The sequence below is a fragment of the Alligator sinensis genome, unplaced genomic scaffold (genome assembly GCF_000455745.1).
Source record: "Alligator sinensis unplaced genomic scaffold, ASM45574v1 C63651775_1, whole genome shotgun sequence".
Classification (NCBI taxonomy): Eukaryota; Metazoa; Chordata; order Crocodylia; family Alligatoridae; genus Alligator; species Alligator sinensis.
The window spans coordinates 1-352 of record NW_005848016.1 but is presented as its reverse complement, the minus strand read 5'-3'; the positions used below and the strand labels follow the sequence as shown (position 1 = coordinate 352).

General features: G+C 74.4%; 1 protein-coding gene across 1 annotated transcript; it reads right to left on the bottom strand.

The window, feature by feature from the left end:
• Positions 1-5: 5 nt before the first annotated feature.
• LOC112549131 (interleukin-8-like) lies at positions 6-335 on the bottom strand (the record flags this gene model as incomplete). The annotated part of the gene is made up of 2 exons (XM_025195934.1): positions 6-78; positions 157-335. Coding segments are annotated over 2 exons (252 nt in total), but the record flags the coding sequence as incomplete, so codon positions are not given.
• Positions 336-352: the final 17 nt, after the last annotated feature.

Below are 352 nucleotides of genomic sequence, written 5' to 3'. Positions count from 1 at the left end.
AGGATCTTGTTGATGATGAGCTGGACCCAGGGCGCCGCGGGGTTGAGGCAGAGCTTGCGGCCGTCCTTCAGGGTGGCGCTGCGGGAAAGAGGGCAGAGGTGAGCGCGGGCGGGTCGGGCCGGGCCGGGAGAAGGGATAAGGGGGGGCGGCACTCACATGACTTCGGGCACGGGGCAGTGCGGCCCCTCGGCGATGAGCTCCACGTGGGCCAGGCGCCGCGGGCCCAGGCGCTCCGACGCGGTCTGCAGGCACTGGCAGCGCAGCTCGCCGGTCACGGGCGCCCCTGCGGGACACGCGCTTGTCACCACCGGCCCGGCCCGGCCCCGGCCCCGGCCCCTTCCCTTCCCTTCCC